Source organism: Mytilus trossulus, chromosome 2 (assembly GCF_036588685.1).
Source record: "Mytilus trossulus isolate FHL-02 chromosome 2, PNRI_Mtr1.1.1.hap1, whole genome shotgun sequence".
NCBI lineage: Eukaryota > Metazoa > Mollusca > Bivalvia > Mytilida > Mytilidae > Mytilus > Mytilus trossulus.
In genome coordinates, this window is record NC_086374.1 from 73,485,555 (window position 1) to 73,501,153 (window position 15,599).

The following is a 15,599-nucleotide window of genomic DNA, read 5'->3' on the forward strand; positions in this document are numbered from 1 at the left end:
CAGTGTATGCATGTTATCTCAATCTTACATCATTTATAATCATGTTTCTCTGTTTGAATGTTCATTTTGAGCTCAAATACGGACAAATAATATCAGATAAAACTGGAAAGATGGTTGGCTTCCCTCTCGATGTCTGACACACAAAGTTCAGAGGCCTAAAACTTTAACAAATAGTGTAAACCCGCGGGCATGTTACTACTAATCTTGTTTATTATTGAAATACGCCTAGAAAACATATTTTTCCAATTCATGAATTGCAGGTCCAGGTGAAGTCAAAAATCGAGAAAAATCTGTACCAAGATATCTCTGAACCAAGAACTGTTGCGGTAAATGCGTCCATAGGGTAAAATATTTGTCTATATCTATAAACTTACTTCTTTTCTTGGTAGTTTTGCAGACAAAGTAAGGGGAGTTAATCCTTGTCTATTCTTTATATCAAGTTTTCCACCCATATTTAGTAACAAGTCAAACATTTCCTGGAAGAAAAAAAATCAGAAATAAGCTAAAACTTATATTTATGAAACTTTTACATCCTATATTTATAAAATGTGTTAATTTCTATAAATTTAGCTATTAGTATAACAAAGTATTGTGAGTATTTCTATCTTGACATCTTATTATTAGCACAAAATACAGTTTTTCATTTTGCAAACAAGTTTAATTTTGCATAATTATTTTATAACTTCTAATATCTATTATAGTAAAAAAACATTTTTCATGAGAAGCAAAAAGTTACATTAACATTGATAGCACATGCATTTAGATTTTCACATGTTAGCATATACATGTACCTTAAAAAGAAACATTTGAATATATATACCTGTATATACAAATATCATGTGCCAAATTCAATTCATACAAATAAAGTACTTTAAGATATATAACAACAAAAAGACAAAAGTTAAGCGGGCTTAAAATACTGAATCATATGTAAAAAAAATACCAATGAAGCTATAAAATTACCCTGAAGCTATAAAATTAACCCTTACCTTGATTGTTCTAAAGTACATTTTGTATTTGCAATGAAACAGCAAGATGGAATAAAATGTTGGCCCCATAGTAGTTAATGCAGTTTAAAGCAGCTTTATACTATTTGTATCAAAATCTCTACTGAATTGTGAAATATATTTGTGGCTGAAGACTTATCCCATCAGCAACAGAACTGATGCCACATGTGGAACAGTATCTGCCTACCCTTTTGGACCACCTGAGATTACATGCAGTTTATGGTGGGTTTCCTGTTGCTCTTTCTTCAGTTTTCTATGTTGTGTTTTTCTAATGTAGTTTTTCTTTTGTTTTATTTCCCATATTTTGCCATGGCATTTTCAGTTTATTTTCTACTTTTGAGTTTGAATGTCTCTTTGGTAATATCCCCTCTTTTTGAGCAATTAATTGACCAATCAAAATACATTTAATCCTATTCATGTAATTTTATACAGAATTTCGGAATGTATATCTCAGGAGTCAATTAATTTTATATCAGTAGCATCCCTATCTGTCCTAAATAGCCAACAACAGATATAAAACACAACAAGAACGTGTCCTTAGTACACAGATACCCCACTGGCACTATCATTTTCCATGTTCAGTGGACCGTGAAATTGGGGTGAAAACTTTAATTTGGAATTAAAATTAGAAAGATCATACTATAAGGAACATATGTACTAAGTTTCAATTGATGTGACTTCAACTTCATCAAAAACTACCTTGACCAAAAACTTTAACCTGAAGCGGGACGGACAGAGGCACAGATCAGAAAACATAATGCCCCTCTACTATCGTAGAAGTACTATCATAGATGGGGCATACAAACATGCAGTACACAAACAAAAATTGTAGCTTGATATTTTTTGGTAGAACTCAAAATATAAATATGAAATGATATTCTAGCTAGATAGTACACATATTTAAGTTAACCAAGCAAAGCAATAATACATAACAGTGATCTGATTTTTGGCCACATTAGTGATATCCATCACCTTGTACAATAGCTAGGTACGTACAATAGCTAGGTTTGATACACACATATGTCGTATATTAACCCACATACTATGCACTTATCAATGGCATGGTCGAAAAAGCAAACATACTGAATAACATGCTTGTGCAACTTTTAATTTTAGATTTACAGACAAATGAAAACTTATCACCTATGAGTGAACTAGTCCACACTTAGTATTCATAATACATCTGATTATAAGTCTGCTAAGTTTTCTGTTGTAATTTTGAACTTTGTCACTTTAGAATAACCAAGTTTTTCATTCATTACATTAAGAATATATGTATGTTTATAGAGTTAAATGTTCCCATACTCAAAGAATTTTGATAAGTGCATAAGTGACATAAAAATATAGTCTGCTAACCTTCTTCTGTGCATGCTGTAATCCAAGCAAGTTGCATGTTTAAGATGTAATATCATTATTAGAAGTATATATTGATAACAACAGCAAAATTACTAGTATCATCATCATAATCATACAATTTTCATACTTTTACAGTTCACATAAAAACAAATTCTGACAGATTTAAATTCCTAGCTGTTTTGTATATTAAGGTATCATTGACAATAATTCTTACTAAAAAAACAGGAGTCAGTTTCACAAAAAATTTATGACGAAGATTGATTGTAAGTAAAAATGTATACTGAATTGTTCATGACTTACGATCAATCTGAGTTATATTTTTTATAGTGAAACCGACTCCAGATTCCTTCTTATTTATAGTCTTTCTAATCTTATCATCTGTCCCATAATTCTTTTGAGCAAACTAGTAATTTTTTGTTGTCGGTATTTGAAATGAAAAAAATATACAAGACTTGAAATGCTCCATCATTTTACAACCCTTTTGCAACAGATCTATTGAATTTATTTCAATATGGAATACCGGTTGTTGTAGAAATTAAATAATAAACTCGCCAAAAAACACACAAGTCAAATTAATAAACTTTCAGTATTTTCTAACAGCAATTTTTATTGAAACAACCATCATTTGTTAAATAGTTTCACATTTTATTTATTTTTTCAAATTGCCTACTCAACCTCACAGTAATTTTACAGTTATAGCTATTACTGAAAGAAGACGAGTTGCAGAAAATAAGTACATGGTTGGAGTATTTCAATTTCAACGTCACCATGAAAAAATATCTGTTAATAATACTTTTGCAAAGATATATATATACACCTGAGAACACACTCTTGTAATCACAGGAAAAACCTACCGTTAAAGGTGCACCACTGGACTGAATAAGTAATAATAAATTTTAAAGGTATAACATTGTTACAAGTATTATCTGACAGTGCATAAAATTACTATAAAGACAAATCGTTATTATGGTGTATATATATTGTACAATGAATTTGTAAAATCAGGGATTTTGTAAAATCCCTAAAATTTCTGGAGTTTTAAAATACTGAACTAAAAATTCTTCTTATAAAATCCAATATTAAGATTTTTCATGCAAATCCATTCATTTACTCCAGGTAATTTGTGAAATAAACAATCATTTTGTTTAAATAATTCAATAATTCAGTGAAAAAAAAATCAAATCCAACAGTAGTAACACTGAACTAGTGTGTGTCAAGTTTGGGTTAATTTGTCTGGTTTAATTAATACAATGTTAGCAGTTTTAAAATGACGAAAAAGAAAATGTAATACATGTATATGGAAACAGGAAAAATATCAGGAAATTGTGGAACACATGTTTTCAAAGACCCACACAAAAGATGAAGCAAGCTCATATTGCTACCTTGCTCGAAATTAAGCCATTGTTTCGTGATTCAGTCTGTAATTGCTAAAAAGTATAAAAGAAATAACCTATTTTCAAAATAAAATAAAGAAAGAAAGTACCGGTAAATGAAATTGATAACCTTCTTAAGAGGATTAAACAAATGCCAGGAATAAGATATTGATTGGTTCAGGCAATGTCTTCCAGTGTAAAGTGTTAAAGGCATATCGGGACATGACTATATTAATGGGGTTTGAATATGAACCCTGTTTTGTTCTAGACTAAAATAATGGATATAAATGTTCTTGTTTAAATGGTATAAGTCCAAAGGAATACTTGTCAGTCTACCAGAACCTGGGCCAATTATTCAGTTATTCAACAACAATGAAAACAAGTCAAATAACAATAAGTACATAAAAATGTAACAAAACAATAAGCGAGATCCAGGATAAAACACCTCCCAATGAGACCCCCAGAGAAGTATATATAAGGTATCAAATTCAGTCAGAATTGGTATTCTTTAACTGTGATATACAAGCTTCCTGAAAACCTATATATGTATTGGTTAAACGTAGCTTTACGGGGGGAAATGAGTTAAAAGACAAAAAAAATATGATTATCACGTGATTGTCTATGCCTGAAAGCATTGTTCGGCCTGGCTACGGGGATGCCTCAGCACATTGTTCGGCCTGGCTACGGGGATGCCTCAACGCATTGTTCGCCTTGAAAGGGTTAAAGATAGTTGTCTTATTGGCAACCTCATCACATCACCTTATTTTCTTATATTAAGCCTTATATGATGATGGCCATTTTAGTTGTATGTAGGTTTATTTTATAATGTTTTTGTTAGCAAAGTAACATAACATAGGAAATAAAATAACATATTCTAAATATGATCCATTGGTGTTTAAATCCACTTTCAGCACAATCAACTGCTATTTCATGGTGGTCAGATTTTATTGGTGGAGGGGCTGAAGTGTCTGAAGGGATCCACTGACCTTCTGCAGGAAAACTGACTACCCCTAAGTTAATTTAGAGTAAAGCAAATCTACCACATGCAGGATGAAAACAAACAACCTCAGTGTTCACAGGCTAGTGAAACAGTACATTTTAAAAAAAGAAGCCTTTTTTTACCGAATGTGTTATGTTTAAATAAAAGGAGATTGGGCTATACTAAACTATACATCAATGAGGCTAAAGAATACCGAAAGGAACATGAAATGTCCTCTCAATTTTTTGCTATGTGCAACCTATACATGAACAAGTAAAAAATATTCTGTGCATTCATGTGAATTTTCCATATCTATTTAATTGTGCATATATAATATTTGTGATAAAAATATTTTGCTCCAAATGATTTCTTAATCAGTGTTTACATTGATACAATAAGTTATAAAGCTGTTGAAAAAATTAATCAAAATTCAAACAACAACATCAAAATCTGACTTTTCAATTAAGTGCCAAAGGATCAAACCTCTTGTCCGTTCAACTGTGAATTCTATTATTGGTAAATCAATTATTTTATATTAGATATCAATGACAATAAGTTAGATTTTTGTCCTATCTATACAAATGATTTATAATACTTTACGAATATCAAAAATATGTTCTTTAGTATTTATATAGTGAAATTTTTTATAAATGGCCTTTTTTAATTATTTTGCATTGATTGATTGATTGTTGGTTGCTTTACGCCGCATTAGCACAAAAAGGCTATATCGCGGCGAGAGCATATTAGAATATTTTTACAATTTTGCAAGCACACTTTCCAGTTATCCAAGCTTTGAAACAGATCAATCCAACATTCGACAAATTCAATTTGAAAAGCCTGAATACTACAAAAAGGACACAATTGACTATGTGACAACAAAAATAAACTGATATTGCATGGAAATAATTCAGTTTGAAACATATATCCACTTAAATTCATTTCCTTTTTTAGTAACTACAACAACAATTTGTGGGTTTAATAAATTTGTTAATTAAAATTGAATAAAACATTGCGTCTTTTTCCTCCTTTCAAAGGATATTTACTATGAAAAAAATATCTGATTCGCCTGAAAATTAATTTGTGATGAAGCAAATCAACGAATTTCCTTTAAATCGACTTCACCCAAACCGTTAAAGATTTTGAATTGACAATTTCTCCATTTATTTAGATGACAAAATCTATGTTTTCCAACAAGAAAATCTAAAATTTAATCTAAAAAGTGTGCAATTATAAATGGTATGAAGTAGTTCTAGCTATTGTTTTTCATTAGATGTAAAACTCCAAAAACAGTTTTATTTGTATGTTAACTGATTTTTTTTTATATTGACAAACTTATGTGAAAGACAGGCATAAAAGCAGATAGACACAATTGGTTTCCAGTTCAAGTTGATTCATGTTTACCAAATATATTTTAAGAACTATACATGTATGATACAAAATATAGCTACGGAACTTATGTTGAATGTTTTGTTATTAATTATTTGTTTCTTGCATTTAAATAATGTTGTATACCCACCTTTTTATCATGAATAACCAACATGTGCATAACTGTGTTGCCATTGGTATCTTGGAGATTAGGGTTAGCTCCCTTTGCTAAAAGCAGACGAACACATTCTTCTTGTCCAAGGGAGGCAGCAAAACTCAAGGGGTATTCTCCATAATATACATGGCTGATTGAAATAGAAATCAATTATTTTTATAAGTTTAAAACAAGATATATTGTGAGCTAATGTTCCCTATATTTATGACCATGCTGGTAAATTGATCTACATAAAATGTCTTAAATTTTACTTACAACAGAGGCTAAAATAGGTGTCCTTTCTTTATTTATTTTTTATCTTTAGACTAGTGTATACAATTTTTGCATTAACATTATTTTGACATAGACCAAGAGATTAGCAGGATGTTATAAAAACAGAAAAATTATTAAGTAACATGTTTGTACATCTCCCTTTAATATGATTTTTAAATTTATGTAAACAAACTTAAACTAGAGGCTCTCAAGAGCCTGTGGGACTCACCTTGGTCTATGTGCATATTAAACAATGGACACAGATAAATTCATGACAAAATTGAGATTTTGGAGATGGTGATGTGTTTGTGATCTTACTTTACTGAACATTTTTGTTGCTACGATTATCTCTATCTATAAACTATGAACTTGGCCCAGTCATTTCAGTGGAGAATATTTTCTAAAAATTTACAAAAATTTATGAAAATTGTTAAAAATTGACTATAAAGGACAATAACTCCTTAAGGGGTCAATTGACAATTTTGGTCATGTTGACTTACTTGTAGATCTTATTTTGCTGAACATTATTGCTGCTTACAGTTTATCTAGTTTATTTAGCAAAGGAATTATCAAATCGTATTAGAAAATTCAAGATACTACCTATAGTTCAGCTAATCTTACCCTACATAATCAGTTTTCTCACATAAGTCCACCCACTCATGTTCTAGTGAATCTGTTCTTGATTCCTTCTGATCATCTGGGGTGAAGAAATTTCCTGTGGCTCTCTGATGATAATCAGCTCCATGATCCAACAAAAATTTAACCATAGCAGGATCTTCATTTACAATGGCAAAATGTAAAGCGCTCTCACCTAAAAATATATACAAATAGTCCAACTTGACATTTGGGCAATGAAAATTTACAAATTCACTGAAGTATGACAGTATGGAGCTTTTTATTTCCTTAATGACTATGGGCTGTCTTGAGCTTAATGAATGAAGTTGGTTATTTTTTAGTTTATCTTTAAAAACATTCAACTCCTAGAGTGCCTCCCTGTGCTTCAGGTTTATGCTCTTATAATATACTAGATTATGGAGTGTGTGTCCGAGCGAGAACTGCTCTAGTTCATTACTTTATGAATATTTTTTCTATGGTCAGGTTGTTGTCACTTTGACACATTCACCATTTCCATTTTCAATTTTAACTCCTGTCAGCATGCAGAACATGAATAAATAAACATTCATTGGTTATTGCAATAATTTTAGAAGATGAATGTTTTTAAGTTTATAAAACAGTACAGTTCACAAAGGTTTCACTGTAAAACTAAGTTTGATGCACAAATGTAAATAATTTAAAATCTTAGAAATAGGATTTGACACATGACTTTTTCAGTTTCATTCACACTTTTGGGTTTATAATGTTCACTTAAAAAATACAGTGAGTTTTTATATTTCAACTCAAAACCTTAATGTTGACAGGCTAGTGATTTCAACTATTTACACCACTAGGCCACCAATTGCAAGACTCATTTGCTTTCAATTAAAAGACAGAGGTGAGTGGTTATCTATTTCTACTCAACACCTTAGTTTTGAGAAGCTAGTGATACATCATATAGTAGTTCAATTATTTTGACCACTGGGTCACCAAGGCTCCTTTGCTTTCAATTTAAAGACAGTGAGTTTTGATCTACAATGTATATCAGACATACCATAGTACTCATCCTTCAGGTAAATATCATTCAGTAATTTCGGATAGGCCTTAATAAGTCTTTTGGCAAGATCTGCATGGATAGCTGTTGACAGTAATACACACATATGGAGGATGTTTTCCCCAACGGTACCTCTCTGGTTAATATCCCAGCATTCAACACGATATTTACGATCTGAAAAATATAATAACAATCTTATTAAAAATGCACGATCAATTTGGACAAAAAAGTTCAAACTTGAAATAGACTTTTAGATTTATATTTACATGTGATATATAATACAAGAAGATTTTACAATAGGAATATGTATTACAGACTGAATTTAAAGTTATATAGTATTTGTTATGACAATTCATACAGAATCTTTGTATCAATGAAACCTTACTGTATTTCAAAATTTCAAAACATAACTTTAGACCTTAAAAAAGTTAGATATTATATTCAAGAAACCTACAAATTAAATTCTGTTTTGAAAAAGATTTTTAAAACAGATGAAACTCATAAAAATCTAAAGAAAACTGTACATAAACATCTATTTGCCATTGTTTTACATATTCATGATATTGTATTAATATTGTGTCATAGATCATACTTTATGGTTTAGTATATGTTTAATTTACTTGTTTTTGTTGATATTTCTTTTAAACTGAGTTCAGCCATTTGAATTTTAAAATATTTCATAGTGTGTTTTTCTTATGTTATAATGTTATACCACTTCATCAGGTTAAAGTTAAGATTGATGCCTGTTAAAACATTTAAACCACATGAACCAGCTTCATTTGTTTGCACCAGCTGTCCTAAGTCAGAAACCAGTCTTTCAATGGTTCTCATTTGTTGGTGGGGTTCATAAGTGTTTCTCGTTTCTCAATGTTTATATAGATTAGACTGTGTGTCTGACCCTATTAATGTAACTCTGGAAGTTTGAGGACAAACCAGAGTCAATTCCATTGCACACAAAAATTTACATCGAAAGGATAAAGTACATAAAACATTATACATAAAAAAGTGAAGTGTGTATACAGATATTATTGTTAAAAGTTCACATACAAGGTGTTTGGCTGCAACACATACAAACTTTACAATGAGGAAGGCAAACATTTAAATGAAACATTCAATGCCATGCCATTACATTGCATTACTAGATACAAAATAAATGTATATTCAACATAAGCATGGATTAAATTCACAACAGCTGATTTTAAGCTAATATTACTGCTAGCCCTAATGATGCAATATCAGACATGTTCATTTTACTAAAAAATGTATATTTAAGAAAGTAAACTTTGCTATTGATTATCTTAGAATAAAATAGTTCAATAGACACGTTCTTTTTCTAACAAATGTATATTTTGCTATTAAAGTTCTTTGACTATTTGTTTTACACTTACATGTATACATTGTTAAACAAATTAAGAAATTTCTTGGCAACATTACTTTTTCTCTGTACCTTCTACGGGTACATGTATATAAACACGTATGTATCAGACTATGGCAAAAATAGCTCTGTACAAAGTTGTACTGAAATTGATGAACCTTATACATAAATCACACTATTTTAACAGTGTTATCTTAGAAATGTTTCTTTACTCTGACTACTGTTTAGAGAAAATCAATTCTTAAAGGTTCAAAATTCATATTTGCAAAACTAATTCAAAGACTTAAGGGATTTAAAATAACTTTGCATGTGCATTCACAATCATGTTAAACAACTGGATTGAACTCAAAGCAAAGTTATGAGTACCTTAAAATATATTGCTAGCAATTGTATAATTATATTTATATAATTCTAAATTATGATATCACATATATTATCAAAAGATTTTATTCTTTCATAAAACGTTACAATTCACAAATAAAAAGGAGTCAATCCTGCAATGAACATGTATAGAAAGAAATGTCTTTACTGCATTTATTCATGACTAAAAGTTAACAGAAGATTCTAAAAAAATAACTATGTAACTGCAAAAAAACTACTTTTTCATTCCATTAAGTTAATGGAGTGCATGAATATTTTTGTAACATTTGCTATCCTTGTACATTTGTACCTTAAATAACAGAACGTAAAATTTAGCCTCCAGAATAGAATGATGATTAACTCCCCTGTCCTTGATGGTTCAGTTAGAGTTGACAGTGCAATCACCACATTGATAAAGTAATTAAATTCAAATCTCAGAAATTTAATGTGCATTAAACCATCATGAAACATATTAGAAATCATCATATGGGGAGACAACTTGCGCTATGCAACAGAAATCTTACCTGGCAAATTGGTGTCAGCTACAAATCAAGTGAAGAAATTACAGAAAATCCACTACAGTACAAACAACATATACAATACATATAACACAGACAACTCATGATGTCTGTATTGTCAATTTAATAAGAATAGTTAGAATTGTGGACAAGAAATATGTATATGTATACCACGGGTGTTATTCGGTTTATCGAGAAAAATGAGCGTGAAAGAATATCTAACGGCGGTCAAGTATTGAGCGACGATCGTGAAAGTTCTGGTAACGGATCGTGAAAGACATTTCATCGAGAAGACATATGAAAGGTCAATACATATTCTTATTTAATTAATTACACAGACAAATTTACGACAAAAGAAAACTGTCTGTCAAAATGGTTCAACATTATGATCAGTATGTGAGAATATCCAGTTTTAAAAGAACATAGATATTACACAACAACAAAAGGCAGATTGCTTCTCGACATTGCAATGACATACAAAATGTAAACAAACATAATTTTTTTCATAAATTCGACTAGAAAACCTACTTTAATACAAATAAGGGCATTCTTTTTGAATTAATCAAATGGTTCTTATAGTTATTTTGTATAAACATAATCTGAAACTTGGTAAATAAAGAACAATTTACACAAAAATGGATTTTTTGGATCGTGAAAGATCACGTACCTCATTTTTGAAGATCGTGAAAAGGATCGTGAAAGATCTGATGCTACGAAGACGTTCAAATTATTCTTCAATTATATGATAGTTAATATTTGTTATTGGTATTGAGAAAAGCTATATAGGTCAACATGCTCAATAGGTTTAAGCTTTTCAAAGTATTAATATTTTCAGAAAATGAAATGTAAAAAAGTTGGATCATTGTATGATGAAGCTTTTTACTGTCATGTAAAGTACTCACTTATCACGAGTTATAGGATACCCACATTTTGTATATTGGATCCTATAAACTACATGTCCGTCAGACAGTATTTACCTGACCCCGAATTTGCCTTATTTCATGTATGAAGATTCATGTTTGTGGTCAAGTCCGTATCGCGGATTCGTTAAGCTTTAAGATAACTGTCTGTTGTTATGATTGTGAGGTGTATATTTTCGACTTCTGCAAGGTTTCAAATGATATCGAACTCATTATAATGTATCATTCGGCAATGCTCTTTTTTTGTTTTCTAGCCTTTGGATATATAGTACCTGTATGCTATAGCGCCATTGTATTTCGTGTATGGTGAACATGTCTGTTTGCATGTTTCATATATGACCATGATGACGTCAATTGTATTTGATATATTGAATGATAGTAAGATGTCTTTGTCTGGTTGTCGGTCAGGGTTCATATACTTTTGACCTTATGTTTCAAATTAATTGGCCAATGATAACTTTTATATTTGTCAGTTTCTAAGGCACTGTAAGGATCGGAACACATTTATTTGGTCTACGGATATTTGTAGAGATTTGTATGTCATGGTTCATCTGAACTTGTACTCTTTTTATGAACCATTGAAAATCATTATTTAAAAAAAAAAGATGTGATATGATTGCCAAAAGGGACAACTATCCACAAGAGACCAAAGTGACACAAACATTAACAACTATAGGTCACCGTACGGCCTTAAACAATGAGCAAAGCCCATATTGCATAGTCAGCTATAAAAGACCCCGATATGACAATGTAAAACAATTCAAACGAGAAAACTAACGGCCTTATTTGTATAAAAAAAAAATGAACGAAAAACAAATATGTAACACATAAACCAACAACAACCACTGAATTACAGGCTCCTGACTTTGGACAGGCACATCCATTAATAATGTGGCGGGGTTAGACATGTTAGCGGGATCCCAACCCTCCCCTAAAATGAGACAGTGGTATAACAGTACAACATAAGAACGAACTATAAAAATCAATTGAAAAGACTTTAACTCATCAGATGGACAAAAATACATTTTAGCGCATTTGATACTACTAGTAAAACCCTTGATATTATAGACGTTCCATAAAATCAACTATCATAAGTAAATCAGACGAGACATTACAGCATTTGCGCTCTGTTATTCTAAAGTCTGTATTGTATAGTTAAATCAATCCACATCTGAGTTGTATATACAAAACTTAAGAAAGTACTGTTGCACAAAATGTTGGTTATCGTTCAATCTCAAATTACTCATGAAAGATGTTGTTTTGCTGTAATTTTTTTGTTTGATGGATATCATTTGGGTTTAAACGTTGCATATCCATATTATTGGCGAAATAGTGTCGGTCTGCCTGAATTGCACTTGCCCGTTTCTCAGAGCTGAATCTTTCCAACTTATTTAGAGATGTTTTAGTTGGGTTTCTTCAAATTTCGAGGTAAAGTGTTGGATAAAAAAAATGCTTTAATGCTATCCTTATCAAAATAGTTACAGGCTTCAACCAGTTCAAATTGTTAGTTACAGAAATACTGATTTCTGATATCAAGTAATAAGTCTGGTCACACGTTATCGTTCACGATCAAAATAATGCGTTGCCTGATCTTTCACGATCAAGTTTGATGGATATTCAAGAAATTCAAGGTTTTCATATACAAATTAATGCTTTTAAGAGAAGAACATTCCTTAATTTTATTGTACTATCAGTTACACCAAAGATAAAATTTCAACTATATCACGATGAACTAAAATATGACCATAATGGTAACAAAAAGCGTGTTATTTGTAATTAATTTCATAGACATGCATTGCGCCTTTTGTGTTTTTTCATAAAGTACTGCATATTTTCTCTTTCTTATTTCACAGTTATATTGAGGAAGTTAAACCATTTTGACAGACATATTTTTTTGTTCGGATTTGTTCCGCGTTTTGAAAATTAGGCGATTTTTCAAAGATTCTGACCTAGAATTTTCATTAAATGTATTTCACGATCCGTTACCAGAGCTTTCACGATCGTCGCTCAATACTTGACCGCCGTTAGATATTCTTTCACGATCATTTCTCTCGATAAACCGATTGACACCCGTGTATACATACATGTAACTAAAAGAAATGGTCCAAAGATTTGGTCCTAGAAATGGAAAAATCAAGAATGCCCAAATATAAAAATTGTTATTTATATTCCAGAAATAGTCAATCCTCAAGAAAATTAACACAACTATATTTAGCTACATAATTTATATTGAACATGTTGAACTGGCTATTCAATTTTTTCCTTTCATTTTCTTTCAAATATAATTTCAGCTAATATGACTTTTTTTTTATTCTTTATAATTATGTAATTGAATGTTGTATTGCACACATTAATCCTGAAAATTCTTTCCTTTCATATATATTTTGTGATTTAATCTAACTTGTATCTCACTATCTGTTATGAAAATAAATTGATACATGTATGTACAAGTAACACATGTTTAATTTACTTATACACATGATACATATATATGGTCTCAAAATAAAGGAAAATAATTAAATATTAATTTATTTGAGTAATTTACAATGTATATGTATCACAGGTCAAATCAGTCTACATAGCTTGCTGTTACTATACTTGGTACATGTATGTTTTTGATGTTGAATGAAAATTTTCGTCAGATAAAAAACTTACTTATTTGATCTTTAGATTTTCTAGATTTTCTAGCTTTTTTATCTGCTATAAATTTATCATAGACTTCAATGTAGCATATGAGTAGAGTGATAGTTATTATCAAATTAGTGCAGACTGTACCCATCTTACATAACCTTTTAATAGTTGCAATAGTTACATATTGAATCCTGATTATTTTTATCAGGGGTTAAAATACTTGTATATATATGTAACAATTGCAGAATCAAAGCTAATAATTCTCATAAAAAAATTGTATTTATCATATTTTTAAAAATGTTTTATAATCATAATTACTTCAAAACTTTATTTTTAATAAACATGATAAAATATCCAAAATTGTTTGTTTCTTTTACAACTGTTTTTTTTTCTGTATTAAAACAAAATGAGACACAACATGTACATTTCCTACACAGTCTACAGTGTTTCTAAATATGAAGTGCACAATTACATGTAGCATACAATGAAAGTGGTACAAATGCAGAATACCATAAAAATGAAACACAGAGATTTTGCTAGCCTGATGAAGTCTTTTACATTAAACCAGTGATTTTGCTAGAGATCTTCATTTTCGCGTTTTACAAAAGGGTTTTGAACAAAGGAGTAGGGTAATAAAGGGTCCATATTGTCCCATACATTCTGTGAAATTTATCTTCAGTAACAAATAAAAAAATATCTGACAGATCTATACAAAAAAAAGCCGCTTTAATTATGGTAATACAATTGTGGTGTCAATGATGCACCATTTAAGCCATTATGGAGAAAATTATAATTTTGACCATTTTTGGCCTGAATTTATTTGTTTCAAAAATTGTGTGAAATCAATGTTTTTTTTCTGAAGGAAATAGACCTAATACAAATTGAATTAGAGTATAACGGCAAATTTGACAACAAACTTATATAAATATCAAACTTTCTTAATCTGTCATCATTCTTAAAAAAAACAGTCAACAAAAGTGTAAAATAATTTAAATTTTTGAAGATTTTATCATGTGGCTTAACAAAATTTAATTTCATGGGCTATTATACTCTTTTTAAAAACTTCTTATAAGTACAGTGAATGTGGGTTCCCTAGGAACATTTGGTGCACATAATTAGCCTGCAGCATATACCTGAGTTCCAATCAATGTATTGATTTTTTTACCTGGTTTATTTCTAAAATAATTAGCCTCTGCATCTGGAAAGTTCATATCAATAAGAGCCAGGTCCCTCTCTTTTAAACGTTTATCTTTCCCTATTTTTGGTTTGCGACTATCTCTCTCTTGGCTTCTCATCATGACTAAATCAACTATTGGTATTTTCTTTCCACGACCCTCATCATAAAGAAAGTTTTTTACTTCAGCAATTTTGTCATCAATCTCCTTAAAATTTTTGGTCCACCTGGCTCTTTTCATTAACTCAACAAGTTCCCCACCTCCCTTTAAGTCAACCAGATTGTAGAGTTCTTTTGCCCCAGCATCAGCTTGCTGTTTGACACCAGAAGCAACTACTGTCGTGTTCCCCATTGTAAACTTTTCCTAAATCCTCTGGGACAAATCCGTATCAAGTGTAAACAACCTCCATCTTTAATTTTCTTCCGCGCTTGCGTATCCTAATTTCCGGTAGATTAAAATGACATC

The 15,599-nt window shown here is 30.4% G+C and overlaps 1 protein-coding gene across 8 annotated transcripts in view; it reads right to left on the reverse strand.

Annotated features, from left to right (window-relative positions):
- The window catches only part of LOC134707973 (transient receptor potential cation channel subfamily V member 5-like), a 29,558-nt gene extending 13,966 nt beyond the window's left edge, over nucleotides 1-15,592 (reverse strand). For 2 of the 8 annotated variants that reach the window (XM_063568164.1, XM_063568165.1), the window contains exons 1-7: nucleotides 15,125-15,592; nucleotides 10,415-10,432; nucleotides 8,156-8,329; nucleotides 7,129-7,318; nucleotides 6,232-6,385; nucleotides 3,746-3,790; nucleotides 375-476 (exon numbers count right to left, since the gene is read on the reverse strand). In XM_063568164.1, coding sequence (XP_063424234.1) covers nucleotides 375-476; nucleotides 3,746-3,790; nucleotides 6,232-6,385; nucleotides 7,129-7,318; nucleotides 8,156-8,329; nucleotides 10,415-10,432; nucleotides 15,125-15,485 — 1,044 coding nt within the window. In that variant the 5' untranslated portion in view covers nucleotides 15,486-15,592. Of the gene's footprint in view, nucleotides 1-374; nucleotides 477-3,217; nucleotides 3,239-3,745; nucleotides 3,791-6,231; nucleotides 6,386-7,128; nucleotides 7,319-8,155; nucleotides 8,330-10,414; nucleotides 10,433-15,124 lie in introns of all 8 variants that reach the window. The other 6 variants (XM_063568168.1, XM_063568166.1, XM_063568167.1 and 3 more) reach the window with 6 other exon arrangements.
- Nucleotides 15,593-15,599: the final 7 nt, after the last annotated feature.